The sequence below is a fragment of the Chrysochloris asiatica genome, unplaced genomic scaffold (genome assembly GCF_000296735.1).
Source record: "Chrysochloris asiatica unplaced genomic scaffold, ChrAsi1.0 scaffold00449, whole genome shotgun sequence".
Lineage (NCBI taxonomy): Eukaryota > Metazoa > Chordata > Mammalia > Afrosoricida > Chrysochloridae > Chrysochloris > Chrysochloris asiatica.
In genome coordinates this window covers 164,620-182,596 of record NW_006408967.1, presented here as the reverse complement: position 1 = coordinate 182,596, position 17,977 = coordinate 164,620, and the positions used below count along the sequence as shown (strand labels likewise).

At 36.4% G+C, this 17,977-nt stretch overlaps 1 protein-coding gene across 1 annotated transcript in view; it reads right to left on the bottom strand.

The window, feature by feature from the left end:
* Nucleotides 1-7,407, bottom strand: part of LOC102834943 (gamma-aminobutyric acid receptor subunit gamma-1-like) — a 280,558-nt gene extending 273,151 nt beyond the window's left edge. The window contains exon 1 of the mRNA XM_006877251.1: nucleotides 7,130-7,407. Within this exon, the coding sequence (XP_006877313.1) occupies nucleotides 7,130-7,233 (104 nt within the window). The 5' untranslated portion in view covers nucleotides 7,234-7,407. The remainder of the gene's footprint in view (nucleotides 1-7,129) is intronic.
* Nucleotides 7,408-17,977: the final 10,570 nt, after the last annotated feature.

Genomic DNA, 17,977 nt, shown 5'->3' with positions numbered 1-17,977 from the left:
TATAGTAATAATATATTGTATTCGTAGACTTTCTGTCGTGCCCATCCTAACTATCACTTGAATAGCAGTGTTTATGCTAAGTTTGGAGTCCTGGTGTGGTGATTCAGGATAAAACACTCAACCTCAAGGTCCATCTGAACCACAATGTCAGTGGTCAAATTTACAAGCTGCTCCTTGGAAACCCTATAGAGGGTCGCTATGAGTCAGAAACAACTCCATGGCACTTAACAAAAACAATGCTAAGTTTATCTCTGTATTCTTACTACACAGCACAGTCTCTACTTTTTCTAACTCAATATGCTGTTGTTCAGTGCCGTTAAGTCAGTTCTGACCATGAGCTATCCTGTACAGGGTTTCCAAGGAACGGCTGGTGAGCTTGAACCACCAATCTTACAGTTCAAACCGCCTTTGCAGTGCAGTGCATTAACCCACAGCAACACACCAGGACTTCCTTCTAACTCAGTATGTTGTTGTTGTTAAGTGCCATCGAGTTGGTTCCAACTCATTATGGTTGTCTATAAATAAAAATGTTAACTCTCAAAATATATTCACCTGTGAGGAAAGAATTCCTTCAGTTCAGAAGATTACTAATCAACTATCTATAAAACTTTTAATAGAGCCTTACAATTTTAATGCCATGTAGTAGATGACCAGCATAAAGGATAGCATAGAGATAATAGGAATACTCACATAGCTTCCAAAAGGCCTAAAAAACTGAAAGACCATACCACTGACCACAGGAGAATAATGTCACTCTCCCTATGTGTCATTAATATTGATCAAAACTTGTGCCTAAGACTACTAAAGCCATATCATCTTTTTACAGAGCTGCAATTGATAACAGCCTCCTTTAAGTCCTGGTGGCACTGTAGGATGACCACTGGACTGAGAGATTGGCAGTGCAAACCCACCAGTTGTTCTGTGGAAGAAAGATTAGGATTTCTGCTCCTGAAAGATTTATAGCCTCAGAAACCCTATACAGGTTCACTATGAGTCAGAACTGACTTTATCATTGTGGGTGGTTACTTCATCTAGAATTTTGACTAGCAAGTATAGCAGTTTATCATCTTTAATTGTTTGTATTATTAAACTGTCTTAACATTAAGTATGGACTCTGGTGTGACACTGTGGGATGAAACACTGGGCCTCAAAGTTGATTTGAAACACAAGGTCTGCAGTTCAAACTCACCAGCCACTCCTTGGAAACCCTATACATGGTCTCTGAATCAGAACCAACTCGATAGCACTTAACAATAGCATTTCAGCTATACAAAATGTATTTGGGCAAGGACTTTGTCTTGCTTACTTCTGCATCCCCAGATTGTAGACCCATGCTTAACACATCACAGGTACTGAATATCTATTCATTGATTGAATGGTGGTGGTGGTTATGTGCCATGGAGTCGGTTCTGACTCATAGCGACCCTATACAGGGTTTCCAAGGTTATAAATCTTTTGGGAGCAGAAACACTCACCTTTCTCCCATGGAATCGCTGTTGGGCTTGAACTGCTGACCTTTTGGCTAGCAGTCCAGTGCTTATATTACAGCAGGGTCACCCAAATTCTCAACAAAATTTAAACTAAAAATTCTTATTTTAAACTCATGATATTTTTCTTGATCAACTCCAGAGAGTCAAAATCTCACCTACAATTATTAATCCAGCATTAAATAAAATGTTCCAGTTATTCTGTAAGAGGCAGAGAGTATGTTTTTCTAAGTACTGTGCATCTATCAATGAACCCAAGTCTGTATTACCTCTGCTTTCCTCTCTTTTCTTTCTGTTCTTCCCTGCCCTTTTCTATTCTCTCTTTTAACCACCTTCAGGTTAATGGTTCTGATTTGTATTGATTTACCCTTAAGTGCCATTGTAGGATAAGCACTGGACTGACAACCACATGTTGGTGGTTAAAACCCACCAGCTGCTCCTTGGGAACTCTATACAGGGTTGCTATGAGTTAGAACCGACTTGAGCACATTAAGTACTGTACTTCTATAAATGAAACTAAGATGGTATTAACTCTCCTTCCCTTCCTTCTCTTCTCTCTGATCTTCCCTTCTCTTTTCCTTTCTCTCTTTTATCCACAGTCAAGTTAATTGTTCTTATTTCTATTGGATTTAACAACAACGTATTGGATTTGTAATCTGAGACTTCTGGTGGATAAGAATAAAGGCACTTATTAGCTCTATGACCTTAGACACGTTCCTAATAACCTCTGTATCACAGTTTCCACATCTACAGAACAAAGAGAATAACAGTAACTAGGTGATTCCTCATGTTTAATTTGCAGAGGTATAGCCTTTTATACTGAACATTTCTCTTTGGAATTTGGAGGCATTTCCCAAACTTTCTGGAATTGCTAATCGGAATTCTCATGTCTGGTAGTTTTCTTTCTTTGATTGTGATCTTTTCATTTATATCCTTTATCCTAATCATTTTAATTTATTTTTATCTTTAGGATTCTGAAAGTAGGGTTTTTATGTAGATTATATAGGACTCACAGCAACCCTGTAGGACAGAATAGAACAGCTCCATAGGGTTTCCTAAAACTGTAAATCTTTATGAGTGCAGATAACTCATCTTGTTCCTAAAGAACTTCTGGTGGGTTTGAACCACTCATCTTGTGGTTAGCAGAACAATGCTTAATCCACTGTGTCAAAAATCCAGGTTCTTTGATTAAAACCATAAATACAGGTCTTAACATTAACTATAAACTTATTATGCCTGCTCTATAGAGTCCTGATGTTGCACTGTAGGGTAAGCACTGGACTGCTAACCACAAGGTTGGCAGTTCAAATCCACCAACTGCTCCTTGAATAGCCTCTATAAGGGCACAATGAGTTGAAACAGAGTTGATAACACTTAACAACAACTCAATACTATAAAGCCAACATATTGCACTGGGTCTAATACGCAACATGCCTTCAATAAAGATTTTTTGAATGAATGAATGCTATCCCCCAAATCTATAATATATTTCATAACATACAAGGAGTCATGGATGTCCATTGTATTGTACTTAAAACCACTATAACTAGGAGAAAAATGCCAGAATCGCTGTGATGCCACAAATGATCTGTTATTACATATTCTGGTATGGTGCTGTAGGATAAGAATTGGAATGCTAATCAATCAGAGGGTCATCAGTTCAAACTCACCAGCCACTCCTCAGAAACCCTATGCAGGATCACTAGGAGTCAGAACCAACTTGACAGCACCTAACAGTAACAACAAAATATCTTTACAGTAAAAATTTAATTCTTATGTATTTGGAACAAATTTTCTCACTTGATCTTCAAACAATCTTAAAGGGTAGGTGGCATTTTCCACTTGTCAAGTATGAGTAATCTCCAATTTAAACTTGAAAAGTGATTTGCCTGAGATCAGACTAAGAGGAAATGATGGATGTGCAACTGGAAACTAAATCTGATGGCAAAGTTCATTTTTGTCACTCGAATATCCTGTCTATATGTGACTTATTCTCCTCAGAATTTGATATTTGATATATATCCACATCTCTTCCTTTCCTCCTGGTAGTCATTTGTCATATTTGTTAATCATGTCCTCAGTATCTTCAGAGTCATTTTTCAGTTTTCTGCTCTGACTTCCTTTCCTCCATTAGACTCCCTTCTTTATTATTATGTTGTTGTTGTGAAGTGCCATCAAGTCAATTCTGACTCATAGCAACCCTGTATGGTGTTTCCCAGGAGCAGCTGGTGAGCTTGAACTGCCAACCTTGCTGTTCAAACCAACCTTGCAGTCCAGTGCATTAACCCATATTGCCACACCAGGACTCCCTAATTATTGTATTCTTAGGCAAATTTTAAGGAGCCCTGGTAGCACTGTAAGACAAGCATTTGACTGCTAACCTCAAGGTCCACAGTTCAAATCTACCAGCTGCTCCAAAGGAGAAAGATGAGGCTTTCTGCTCTGGCAAAGATGCACAGTCTATGAAATCTTATACAGAGTCACTATGAGTCAGAATTGACTAAACGGCAAAGCATTTGGAATTTTGAGTTTAGACAAATTTTAGTCACCTTTAAATATATTTACTAGATTACTTTATTTAATATTTGAATTATATTAATAAACATTCCCATTTGTAGTTTATCCAAAAGTATGTCCTGAAGTTTTTAAATTAAAAAAAAAAAATAGGAAAAGGGTATTGTTTATTTGGATAACCCTATACAGTAGATATAACAATGGTGATACATGTAGCCCAGATTTAAAATAATTTTATCTCTATTTTTTCTTTAAATATTTAAGGATCAATGCAATATTATTAGTTCATGTTTTGTCCTCACGTTTGCACAGTAATCATAAGTATTTTATCAGAAATTTAAGCGAAATTCAGATGGCTAAAATGAAATCACTTATTACAATTCTCACAAAATAACATATTTTTAGCTACTTGAAAAAATTAATTCACATACTTCAATATCTTCATCTGAGACGCTGAATGTCAAATATAATTATTTGACTTATTGATTGATACTGTTACAACTAATTTACCACCAACTCTTTCAACATGTAACTTTTCGGTAAATGCTAATCACAGGATATTTTACTATAGCAGCTAAAATCTGAAAACAATTTGCACCCCTTCTTATAAAGCTGTTGATAGTTAGAGTTGTTTTTATATCCTCCAACCATTATGTGTGAACAGCTTATGAGATTTTAATTAACTTGTCAAGAGTATGGTGGATAGTGTAAACGAGAATATAACCACAGGTTTTAGAACCAATAGTAGGACAGGTTTTCAAAGTTCAGAAATATAAAAATCAATGCAATGCCTCTCCTCTGTGATCTTTGTGGAAACTAATGAGGAGCAAGGCATTGCTTCTGATCAAATTTAAGGAAATCCCAAAATAGATTGCTTTGCCAGATATATTTTAGGAACTAGTGTAAGAGTAACACAACTGAATTCTTACAAACATATCCATCTGTGGTAACTTTTGAAAAGGTTCCTCAAAAAGAGAGGAGTGAGGAAGATGAATGTGCATTGCTTGTCCCTTTTTGCACCAGATATCTCCAACTAAATATTGTTTATAGAATAATAAAAAGATGAAAGATTCACCATAACTGTACACTTTTAAAAATGTGAAAACATGAAGTCTCATAATTGAGGCCACAATAATTATAGAAGAAACATGTAAACTTATTTTGATATTATTTATTTGCAGACCAGAATAATGAAGATTATAAATATTAATATGATAAACAGAATTATGTGTCAATTTTAATTGAGTGACACCTCTCTCATTTACTCACACATATATATCATATGAAAGTACATGCCATCTCCATTTGCATATCTTTCTTTTACACTACTAAGCATGGCCAGTGAAATAACCATTGAATTATTTTTCATTCGACAGAATGACTGTGAAAACCTGACAAAAACATAAATGATTTGCTACTACCCTTCAGATGAAGAAACTCTATTAAACAGAGAGCTTAAGGACCCAGATGCATGCCATCATGTCTCCAGATTCCCAAACCCACTCTCTGCTCACTATCCCACACAGCTTCTTATCTCTGAGAACCATGAAGGAGTTCTGCATCCAATTACAATGACCATAATGTGCATATCCTAACAAGGATTAAGATATTCCTGTAAAACAAACCATCTCTTTGAACAGAAAATATGGTCTCTACTAAGCAATTTGGCTGTTATGTGGAAAGAGAAACTTGTACTCAAAATTAAAGAGCATACAGGTTGTCATTTCAGAAAATAAATCTGTCTTTCCTCATGAGAACACGAATTCATATATATTAATATGAAGATGCATGAGTGCTGGTATATTTTCTATTTAAATATCTTCTCTATAATTGTACAATATATTCAAAGAAATAAATAAGCTACTATTATGATACAATTTTAACACAAAATAATGGAGTGGTATTACTTGTGCCCATGCAGAGATTCACAATTCTAATGGAAGAGAGTAAATAAAACTGCAATATTTGAGACAAGATCAAATGTCAGGAATTTTTAGCAAGTCTATTATTACTTTGCCGGCTTTAATCAATTCTCTGAAAGAAACCAGCAAGTCTATCTGCTGGGTAAGGGCAAAAAATACTCATCACAGCTACATACTAAATTCAAATCATGAACAACAATCCATTTAAACAATGATTACTAAGCATTAAGCTATAGTTCTTATGGCATGTTTCTATCTGCTTAGTGATTGCTCTTTACCCTTGTGTTCTAAGCAGAATCATATAATGCAATAAGAAAATTTTAAATGCACATTTATTTTAAATAATTATATTATATAAGTAGTGCATATGAGACCTTTGTAGAGTCTTTTACTATATTGATATATTTAATTCCATCCATTATTCCTATACAAAATCCAGGTAAGGTACTTAAAAGCATTTTATCTTTCTATCACAATGATTTCAAAATTTATTTAAAGGTTCTATAATCCCAGTCTTCTTCCTCTTAAATAGGAGGTTTTGGATTGTTCATATTGCACACACAAAACACATACACATGACATTCATACCACTATAGAATTTTTTTATTACTGGGGAACAGCCAATTAAAATGAAATTATTCAATACTTGTTCAATAAAATATGCATGATTTTGTCTGACTTAAATATTAAACATTTTAAACCCTGACAATTGTTAATAACATTTATCATCTTTCTTGATGTAAAATATTGTTTTTTATCCAGAAAATTACAAAAAGATATGATAATAAAGGAGGGGTAGGATTCATGTATAGCACAGTTCCATAATACCAAGCTGAGTAACAAGTTTCTGAAACAATGGTCTTTAAAATACAGAATAATCCAGAAAGTTAAGAGTTCACCTAGATCATTCACTAAATTAAGTAGCAAAGTCATTTCTACACCTTATAACACTCCCAATTAAATCCATCTTTACTTATTTATAACTTTGAAATCCAAAACAATTAACCTAACCACTATGTTCTGAAATAGGCTAATTTAATTTAACATGAAAGAGAATTGCTCTAATCTGGGTAAATAATGGTACGGAATCGTTCAGTAACACACTGTGCCCCTGAAGTACAAATTACTTAAAATGAATTTTAAAGGGAAATAAAAGTCATGGGAGTAGATAGGAAAGAATAGGTTTAGGTCCGTGAATTTACTCACCAGTTTCCCAAGTGCAGGGTCAGTAACAAGAACATCAACCTCACCCTTCTACTTTGACTCCACAGAAGAAAGGGAGAGAAGAGAAAAGCTTTCCAGGAACCCATCAGGACTAGATCTTTTGCTCTTTCTATTGGTGCTACAGGAGATAGAAGTCTCCAGTCCAGGGCTGATTCTCCCACCTCAGCAAGAGCCCGGTGAGTACATACAGCAGAGAAAAGCTCTACACCTCTTCACCAGGTAGGATGCGACTCCCAGCAGAATTGAGCAGGGGAGCCAATCAGACAGAAAAGATGCTGGCATAAATTATCTTAAAAAGATTTGACCCAATCAGTAGCCCAAAGAGGCGGAGCGTCCCTTACTAGAACGGGCGCCCAGTAGGGGAAAGGGCTCTGACTTTCTAAAAGGAAAACAAATCTCTTCTCCCTCGCAGCAGAGGGAAGCATTTGAGTGGCTTTGACAAATTCTCTCCTTAGAAAAAAGCCACCTCCCTCTCTCCAGGGCTTTTCTCCTATTTCGTTAGCCAATGCCTCTCTCCATTCCCGCCTTTGGATTCTTAATCCGTCTTCCAAAAGAAAGTCATGGCAGCAGCGAGTGCTTAGTTGGCACTTGAATGTTAGGTTAAATTTTGTTAATTACCATTGTTAATTTCTTAGAGTGGGAGTGGTGTCTCATGTACCTTTGCAGAACTAGCAGATGGGCACAGTGCCCAACACAAATAAGCTCTCAGGAGATATGAAATATAAAATTGAATGAATGACTGAGTAAGCAGGCTTGATGCATTCATTTTAAAAACGTTTCATCTCTGTTCCTGATTCTTTCGCCAGTAGAACTTGCAATCCGTTTTCCCTCCGGACACCAAAGACGACACTAATCAATAATGTGAAGCATTTTATAAAAACAAACAAAATCCGATTTTAAGATCGCCTTCTTAGTCGCAGGATTTGTAGACCATGGACAATCCTTATTTCTTTCTCCCTCTCCAGTTGCCTTTGCATTAGTGGAGCTCCGGTGTTTAGTATCTAACTTCAGAGGCTCGGTTTTGAGTTTGCAGCAGAGCCCATCAGTTGCCATGGCGACCGGAAAGCCTCCAGGCAGCTGGAACAGCTGTAGAGTGGAGAATGGCGATGGTGGTGCTAGCAGGTTCACTCTGGTGGAGCCATCTTCTGTTTTAAGGACTTGCTAAATCCCTGCTTTCCACCAGGACGCCTGGGGGTGGGGGTCTACGACTGTCTCATGAATCACCCCACAACTGCCTGAAATTTTTCAGATTCTGAGCTGAACTGAAATTCACCTCCTAGGATCTTGAGAGTATTTGGCTCCTTGAGAACAATGTTAGCCAGAAGTAACAGTGTTCATGCATGGCGAACTGTTACTATGCTATCTTCTGAAATAATTTAAGGAAACTGAATAGGGGTAACAAGGTGGCAGATCTTTTTGTGCTGGAAATAACCAATAGTGACATACTGGTCTTCGCTCCTCTCTGTTGATAAATTTTCCATCCTTCTAGTCTCCTCTGAAAATGCATATTGACCTTGTTTCTCTTCTCTCACTACAGGTTAATTATTCTCTTTCACAAAGCATGTTAGACAAGGTAGTCCATACCAGGTAATTTACATAACAAAAATATTTCAATATAATGGATTTTTAAGGGGAGTAAATGTATGTAGTTGATGTCAATATACATATCAGATTTTCCCCCTACTTCAATTAAAAACGTGTTTTGTATAGCTGTTTAAGTATTTCACACACTAATTCTCTGACCTGACCAGCCAGTGATCAAGGAATTAATTCATTAATTAACTAGAACAATTAATATTCCAGTTACCCTTTGCATTTTGATAAAACTAGGTAAGGAATGTGGACATACTAACGGGCATATAATACTACCCGACATTATATGATGCCAGTTGACCATTCTCCCATCAATAATTCTTAAGAAGGTTTTACTTTATTGTTCTCATATGTAATTGAAAGGTGGTGAGAGCAGTTAAGAGAAATTAATGGAGAGGAAAGGTGAAGGATAAACTGGTAGTTACAAATTGCATCTTCATTCTTGTGAAAGAGAAAGGATTGGAGTAAGGGATATTTTCTTGTATTTTTCCAGAGTCTGTGCCAAATTATTTTCCAAATTATTTCATTCCATTCTTTTGAGTAGTTTTATCTATTTCTGTTTCTGCTTTATAATTTTTCTGGGAAACTAACCCTATACTGTAGTTATCATTAATTATAATGCTTTGCAAATTGTGTAAAAATGATTCCTCCAGAACCTGAAGGAAAAAATTATGGTTTTGGATACCAGCCATGTCTTGACCCTGTCAGTCTGTCTAATTTGATTAATAAATGAACTTGGAGATGGTGAGGGTAAATGACACATATTGTGGGTTCAGAATAAAGCCAAGAAGATACCCTGTATTCATTTTACAAACTGACATGTTTCACAGTATTCAAGGAGCAATAGATCAGACTTCTAACCTAGGCTTCTTGCACAAGCCTAGGTTAGAAGATCAGAGGGTGCTGTATATGAGCAATTAGAGAAAGCATTAAGATAGAGATTTTCAACTGGAAGCTATTTGCCCTCAGGTGGACATTTGGCAGTGTGAGAAGACATTTGTAGTGGTCAAAATGAAGGGTTTGAGCTACAGGCATCTAATGGATAGAAGCCATAGGCATTGCTATACATTTTTAAATGCACAGATAAGTCCTCCCACAACCAGAATTACAATCCTCAATTTGTTCATAGTGTCAAGTTTGAGAAGCCCTGAGATAGAGATGAAAAGAAAAGGAGTTGTCTCCTTTGCAGCTGATAAATACCTTGTATAGGCATTGATTTAATCATTTTCTTCTTTTGACAGAATGAGTCACAATCCTCATCCATTAGTACTGTATATACTAATATTGTTGTTGTTCAGTGCTGTGCTGTCAATTTTGATTCATAGAGACCCTCTGTAAGGTTTCTGAGGAGTGGCTGGGTGGGTTTTTGAACTGACGACCTTGCAGTTAGGGGTCCAGTGTTTGTCCTACAGTGTCACACCAGGATTCCAGTATATACCGTGTTGTTATTTTTGTTAAATGTCCAGGAGATGTTTCTTATTCATAAGAACATTGTTTAGGGTTTCCTAGGCATCTTTGCGGAAGCAGAAAACCTCATCTATTTATCCCACTGATCTTCTGGTGGGTTTGAATGTACCAGCCTTGTGGTTCACAGTTCAGTATTTAACCAACAGAGACACAAAAATCTCCTGTATTTACTACTGTTGTTATTCTTGTTCTTGATTAAGTGTTGTTGGTTCGTAGCTATGCTATATAGGATTTCCAAGGAAAAACTTGTGGGTTTGAACCAGCAGCCTTGAGGTTAGCAGTCCAGTGCTTAACCTACAACATCATGCCAGGACTCCTGTATATACTATGTTGTTGTTGTTAAAGATGCCATTAATTCAGTTCCGACTCATAGCAAACTTAAGCATAATAGAACAAAGCATCACCTGGTCCTAGGCTGTCCTCACAGTTCTGCCACTAAGCCAATCCATTTTTTGAAGATCTTCCTCTTTTTTGCTACCTTCAACTTGACCTAACATTATGTCCATCTCCAGGAACTAGTCCCTTTTGATATTATGTCTGAAATATGAGAGACAAAGCCTGTCCATTCTGGCTTCTAAGGAGCATTCTGGCTGTACTTCCTCCTAAACAGATTGTTTGTTCTAGCAGTCCATGGTACTTTTAAATTCTTCTCCAACACCATTACTCAAATGAATCAATTCTTCTGCAGTCATCCTTATCCATTGTCCAACTATCACCTGCATATGAAGCTATTGAAAATAGCACGACTTGTGTCAGCAGTAACTTTTTCCTCAAACTGATATCTTTGTTCTTAAACACTTTACAGAGATCTTGTGAACCAGCGTTCATATTGCACAGCAGTGATTATTTTTCTCATAATTTGATAAGGAATCTAAAAGGATAGATTTGTGGACTTTACTCAGACTAGAACTTTCAGCAAGAAACGCTGGAGATTCTCATTCAACAGAACGCTTAAGAATCATCCTCTTACCTCATCTCACAAAATGGCCAACCAAAGCTAATTATAAACATACAACCCTACTACTAGCAAAGCCATGATTTAGCATGATTTTCTGTCCATTAATCAGTCATTCATTCAACAAATACTTATTTAACAATTTGTTCTTGGACACTTTACTTGGCATCAATAAGACAACAGTAAACAAGATTTAACTGCCTTGTGTCTCAGTTTACTCTATAAAGAGGTATAAGTATTCTACTTAGTTTATAGAATTAAAGATTAACTGCATTAATGCATTGAGGGTGTGGAATTTAAAAGTACTCAGAAAAATAGTTTGTGGTTGTTATATTACATAAGGGTATGTTTCAAGTCTAATTGATTCAATGCAGCCCCTATTACAGTGCCTTGGGCACAGTAGTTGTTTTATAGAATGTTCAGTCTTTTCACTGCTATCCCCCTCATCCTGGGAGGCCCTTTCCCCTTCTTTATCTCTCAAATCACTCTTCATTCTGTCTTATTATGTTTAGAGGTAATTTCTTCCAAGAAGCTTTCATTAACCCTTTACTCCATGCTTGTCTGTGTTACAAGTCTGTCATATAGTATAGTGAATATTTACTGTGTGCTTGCTATGTGCTACCAGAAATCATTCTAAGCAGTTCTAGATTATAAGTATCCATCATCTTCTTGTCCTCTTAGAACAATCCTTTCATATCTGTGTCATGGAGCATTTCAAATGATTCAAAACTACCTGTATTCTCAAAGGCAAGAAGTGACTGGCTTACAAGCTATCAACAGGGAGCCTAGATCCAGAGGGCATGTTGTTGTTGTTGTCAGGTGCCATCGAGTCGGAACCGACTCATAGCGACCCCATGCACAGCAGAATGAAACAATGTCCGATCCTAGGCATGGAGGAAGATAAAATCTCCACTGAGTAGTATCTAATCTGTCTGGGGGAGGCTGATGAAAGGAGATGCGGATAGGTCTCTTGTGATACAATAGTGAATAATTGTTACCAGGACTGACTGTGAGGGTTGGAAATCTAAAGGTAGATGTTTTGTAGCAAAAGGAGGGGAGTGACTGACTTTGCAGTCTAGGAGTGGAGGTCCCGAGGACCATCAAGGGAGAAGAGTGGAAAGCGGGACCCTACCCAGAGAAGCAGTGATGCCAGAGATGGAAGCAGAAAGGATGACATGGAGAGATGGAGCTGCTGGGGACTTTAGACCGGGAGACGGTGAGCAGGCTTGCAGGGTATACCCTTTGTTTGGTTGATGATACATGGAGGCGATTGTAACAATGGCAATGAAATGATATATGATAGGATGAATGTAAAGCTAATGTGCTCCCATGTAGACTATCACATAATTCACAATAAAACTTTTAAAACAAAACAAAACAAAACAAAAAAACTAGCTGTATTCCCATTCATTTGGTCAGTTCTGTGCTTTTCATGGTTCTCAGTGGTTATCACTGTTGTTGTTGTTAAGGGTCATCAAGTCAATACCACCCCATAGCGACCCTATATATGGTTTCTGAGGAGTGACTGGTGAGCTTGAACTGACAGCCTTGTGGTACAAACCGACTTTGCTGTCCAGCACATTAACTTACAGCACCACACCAGGACTCCAGTGAGTATCATAACTGGCATTATATTATGTGTTTAATGTTACATATATATTTGATTAGCATTTTTTCCCTCTAAGAATGTAGCTCTAAAAATGAAGGGCCTTGATTTCTTTCCATCATTACTGTATTCTTTTTGTCAAAATCACTTATTAGCAGGTATCAGACACTCATTAAATCTCATAAATCAATAAATATTCAATTTATAATTGAATTAACTTTAAAAAATGCCTTTATCTTAATATATAATTCTGGAACTGTAAAGTAGTATCTATTTAACAGCCTAGGTCTCAAGCACTCATCTCTAAATAGACAAATTCCAGATCTTGCTGACTTTCTCTTTACTGTTGTTGTTGTTAAGAAGTGTCAAACTGGTTCTCACTGATAGTGACCCTGTATAGGGTTTGAACCTTGTGGTTCAAACTGACCTTGCAGTCCAATGCTTATCCTACCAGGTTGCACCAACACCTTACTGTTAGACCATGGGAATTAACTTTGTTCTTATTCATAGATTGCCAAAATTAAAATGAACAAAAGTAGTAACCTGAGTTTAAGCAATCAGATTATTTTATAAAAATCTAACAGAGATGAGAACCAGTAAAAAAAAATTTTGAATGACTGAAAGCACATGCTCAATCTCCTTAATCCTGTATTTGGCTTCCAAAGTACAGAAAAGAAAGGGGTTCAGAACATGGTCCTAGATGGTAAGGCAACAATGGATCTATCGTCCTTGAATGTAATGTTGTTCCATTTTTTGTTTGTTTGTTTCTGTATTATAATTTCTGAATCTCATCCTCTTTAGCCTTTGTAAAATACATTTTTCTAATCATCCATGTTTTCCTTTAGACATGATTTTCCCATCAACATGGAAATACGATCTCATGTCTAGTGCATCCTCTACCATTCTCCTATCTAACATTGAAACTAGCAGCCAATCTTTTTAACTAGTTCACCTTCTATACAAAAATCTTAGCCTATTAATGCCTCCATTCTGCTAAGTACAGTTATGATTAAATGCTCATTTTGCATGATCTGGATTTTCTCTTTCTCAAAACACTCAGTCTCAGAATTCTCCTGTGTATTACAAAAGCTGCTTCCCTGATTTTTTTCAATGCATCTTTAGCTGATTTTTTTTTTTTTTTTGCAACTAAAAAACAATATTTTTTTTTCTCCCTGTAGAGAACTTGGAATATAAGGAAATATTTAGAGAAAATCAAAACTACTGTTGACTTTTAGTTCAACTTGTATTTATACACACCTGATTTTTACATTTAGAATCATGTCTCATTTTGTATTTTTATGATCTTATTACTCTATAGCTAGGACAGTTTCTCTAGAGAAGAGAATTTAATGAATTTTTTTGAAGACTTTATTGTAAAGTGAGTGATAGCTTACACAAAAGAACATCGGTTTTGCACTCAGCCTATCGTATTTTGTTTTATTGCAATGATTACAATCCCCTCCATGCATCATCATTCAACAGGATTTGCTTCTATTTCCTCTGTTTTTGTTTTGATGTACAAAAAAACACTCAGAAATGTACCATCATTTAAATAACCAAAGGGCACATTCTGCAAGCCTGCCTCCTGGCTGCCAGCACACAGCTCTTTCCATAAGTCTAGAGTTCTCAGCTGCTCAATCTATCCATGCCATCACATCTGCCTCCATCTCTGGGGTCTTGTCATTGCTTCTCTGGTTAGGGTCCCACATTCCTCTCTTGATGGTCTTAGGGTCACTAAGGGTCAGAACCGACTCAATGGCATTTAACAGCCACTCCTTGGAAAGCCTATACAGGGTTGCTAAGGGTTGGAACTGACTCAATTGCACTTAACAACAATGACAACAAAAACATCTCTTACTTGGAATATTACAATCACCTTCTGTTTTCATTCTGACCTTCCTCTAATTTAGTCTTTATATGTTGTTGTTGTTAAATGTCCTGAAGTTGGTTCCCACTCATAGTGAGTTCCAAGGAGCGACTGGTGGATTTGAACTACCAAATTTTTGGTTCAAGCTGACCTGACCTTTTAGTCCACTGCTTATCCTACAGTGTCCCACCAGGACTTTATATAGCTGACATAGTAATGCTTTTTGACGGAGAGCCTGAATATGTCCTGTTTAAATCACTCCATGTTTTTCTATTGTGTTAACACCAAACTTCACATTATTATCATGGCCTTTCAGAGTCTCTATCCTCTCTCTCCTGCTCTTATGCCTGCTGTATCTTTATAGCTCTCTACCTCTCTCAATGCAGTCCAGATAGAATTTTCTTCCTTTAGGTTTTGTTTCTCTTTATCTTTGTTCATTTCCATATCTTATTTCTTCCTTAGAGACTTTGTGATTTGTGTCCCCATAACTGGATCATTCCACTTCACCCTTCATCCTTTAGCAGCTTCCTTGTCCTCTTTATCTTCAGCTTGACTGTCATAATCCCAAAGAAGTCTCTGTTCTTCAGTTTAAATTCTCTATTATGCCATATAATAGCAATCTACGCATTTCATTTTTGATATTGTATTTTAAAATCATTGTTTTATTTAATTCAAGGAATATTCACAGAGCAATTGGGTTTCAGGCACTCAACTATACCATTAGAAATAAAGCAGGCAATTATTTTTGCCCTTATAGAAGTTGCATTCTATTGAACTTTGCATAGTATTGAATTTTCATACCTAAAATTTCTTTTTCCTATAATTTTGTTTAATTTTATCTCTTCGCTCAACTGTTTGCTCCTTAATAGAAATAGATCACAGTCTTTTTAATTCTTTTCTTTTCACATGTTATCACCAACGTTTAGAATTTGTTGAGGTGTTGTTGTGAAGTGCCATGGAGTCTCTTCTGACTCACAGTGACCCAGTATAGGGTTTCCAAGAAATGACTGGTGAGCTTGAACCACTGACCTTGAGGTGCAAAGCAACTTTTCAGTCCAGTTCATTACCCCACAGTTGTTGTTGTTGTTAAGTGCTGTCGAGTCGGTTCCAACCCATAGCAACCCTGAACAGGGTTTCTAAGGCTGTAAATCTTTATGAGACCATAAAGCCTCATCTTTCTCCTGCAGAATAGCTGGCAGTTTCGAACAGCTGACCTTGCAGTTCCCAGCCAAATTCATAACCACTTTGCTACCAGAGTTCTTTACCCCACAGTACCACCTCCATTATAACCATTGTTGAATGAGTAAGTAAATGAAAGAATGAGTTACAACGTATCTATATTTACTTTGGGTAAATTATTTCATTTCTATAAGATTACGTTTCCTTTCTGTATAATTATTAGACAATAATATAGAGTTCTCATGGCTGGTGTTATATTGTCAGATAATATAAATAACATATATTGAAGAATAGTAGGGATTTGGAATCAGTTTGCCAAATTCTTGTGAACATAATGAATCATATGACTAAGTTACACTAAGGAAAATAAGGAATTGAGAATCAGATAGTAACAACAACATTAACTATTTTTGTAATTATAAAAAAATATCTCTTAACTTCAGAATTTTCAGTTATAATATGAAAACTATTCTTACCACAATGAGTCAATATGAAGATCAAATAAAATAACTTTCGTATAACTTAAAAGCATTAATCAATATAGAAACATTATTTGTTGACATTATTTTTTATCACTTTCTTATAATCAGTTCAAAATCACAATAATTACAGGAAGCATGAGAAAAAATAAAATATCAAGAACTTACAATTATTCTCAAAGTTTACCAGAAATTGTCATCTGAAGTGATTTGAATTTTTGAAATCTCACAACAATCCTATGAGGTAGTCATTATTATTACTTATTTTATAGGTAAAGAAATTGAAGAATATATCTTTTGTAATTTTTCCAGGTCACACAACAAGGGAGTATCAGAGGTGAGCTTTAAAACTTAGGGAGTCAAGGTTGACTGTTTTGAGCCAGTATGTAATATTGCCCTTCAAGTGGTAGATATATCTCAACTTGAAAGAAAATTGTTCATATATCCTCCAAGGCCACCTTTTCCTCCTCAGGTTAGCTAACATGGTTATTTCAATAACTATGTGCCAGGGCATCCTTGTCTTGAAAACCTTCCATATTTTACTTTAAAAGGCCATTCCATAAAAATGTCAAAAGTGGAAAAGAGTTTTTGAAGAATAACCCTTAAGGAGCAATGTTTCAAGATAATATAGTCTTGTTTAGGATATGAAACATTTAAAGGAAAGAGGTCTAGTACTTGGAGATTTATTGAAGCTTGACACTTAATGAACACCCTAAAGGTCTTGATGGAGCTTTATTATGTCAATTACTCATTCACCTCATATATAACCTAATATATTTTATTTAAATAATGCCTTGCTAGCATAAATGTCATTGAAATAGTAGTCTTCAGGGTATTTTAAATGGATCTTACCTAGTCCCTAACTCTCTACTCCTCCAGAGATGTTTGCTCATGTAGAATGTGAAATGTTTACTTATGTGGAGTTGACTAGCAGCTAAACACTAATATAGTCTATGGGTGTAGAGATCCAGAGAGAGAAAACCTCTTATTTGTATATCCCCTTCTCATTTGACTTACTATACCAGAATCCAACAAAGAGCACAGCTGTTGTTGTTGTTAGGTGCCATAGAGTCAGTTCCAACCCATAACGACCTTATGCACAACAGAATGAAACAGTGCCTGGTCCTGTGCCATCCTCACAATTACATTTATGCTTGATCCCATTGCTGCTGCCATTATGCCAATCTATCTTGTTGAGGGTCTCACGAACCATTCACTTTACTAAGCATGATGTCATTCTCTAGGGACTGGTACCCCTGATAACATGTCTAAAATACAAGAGATGAAGTCTAGCCATCTGGCTTCCAAGAAGCATTCTGATTGCACTTCTTCCAAGACAGATTTGTTGGTTTTTCTGGCAGTCCGTGGTACCTCCAATATTCTTCTCCAATACAATAACTCATATGCATCAATTCTTCCACCATCTTCCTTATTTATTGTCCAACATTCACATGCATATTAGCCTACTGAAAATACAATGGCTTAAGAACACACTTACTATAAGTGAATACTAGTACACTTTTTTTTGCTAAAGGTTATACATAACAGCTGCAAGCATACATTTACAGAGAACTTCTAGAGGTTCAAGCTGGATTCAGAAGAGACTGTGGAATGAGGGACATCATTGCTGATGTCCGATGGATCTTGGCTGAAAGCAGAGAATACCAGAAAGATGTTTACCTGT